Consider the following 754-nt stretch of genomic DNA (forward strand, 5'->3'; position numbering starts at 1 on the left):
CCCCCCCACGCTGTTGCGGCTTGAGGGATGCACTCCCCAGCGGGGCGACAGTGAAGGCCTCGCAGGAGGGACAGTGAACAACCTGCACACACCACACGCACACACCCAGCTAGCCATGTTCACAGCTTCTGGCTAGTTGGCTAGCTAGCTGGCTAGCTAGCTAGCTAGCCAGCTAGCCAGAGAAGAGAGCTGCTTAAGAACTGCTGTCAGCAGCTCGACACGCATACAGAACTCCAAGCCCATGACGGCCTGGAGGCCGCCGAAGCAGCAGTAATCGGAGAACAGCAACAGCATCAGGAAAAGCAGCAGCAGCAGTATTAGCAGCAGCAGGAACAGCAGCAGCAGCAGCAGGAACAGCAGCAGCAGCAGCAGCAGGAACAGCAGCAGAACTTGCCACTGCTTCCTTTTGTTGCAGATATTTGCATTGTTCTGGGGACTCGATGATCCTAACGAAGAGACGAACATAAAAATCAACGCTAAGACACAGCAGCGGCTGCACTGCCTTGCGTTGTTTTGCTGCTGCATGCGCTACGGCCTGCAGCACCAACCTGTGAAAGGAGACACCAAAAAGGAGACAATTATATAAACCATAGACACACAGAAACACACATACACCACCGCGGCTGCTCCAGTTGCTGCTGCTGCTGCTGCATCTTAATGCTGCATCGAATTGTATAGACTCTAATATATGCATATAATAACATATATAAATTGCAAATATATTTTAATATATATAATATATATAGTATATATA

General features: G+C 49.7%; 1 protein-coding gene across 1 annotated transcript in view; it reads right to left on the reverse strand.

Moving 5' to 3' along the window:
• EMH_0092810 (uncharacterized protein) overlaps positions 1-243 on the reverse strand; it is a gene marked incomplete at both ends in the record, with an annotated part of 824 nt that extends 581 nt beyond the window's left edge. Inside the window, 2 exons of the mRNA XM_013501899.1 lie at positions 1-82; positions 220-243. Coding sequence (XP_013357353.1) covers positions 1-82; positions 220-243 — 106 coding nt within the window. The remainder of the gene's footprint in view (positions 83-219) is intronic.
• Positions 244-754: the final 511 nt, after the last annotated feature.

This window comes from Eimeria mitis, genomic scaffold, assembly GCF_000499745.2.
Source record: "Eimeria mitis Houghton genomic scaffold, Emh_scaff7829, whole genome shotgun sequence".
In the NCBI taxonomy this organism is placed as follows: Eukaryota; Apicomplexa; class Conoidasida; order Eucoccidiorida; family Eimeriidae; genus Eimeria; species Eimeria mitis.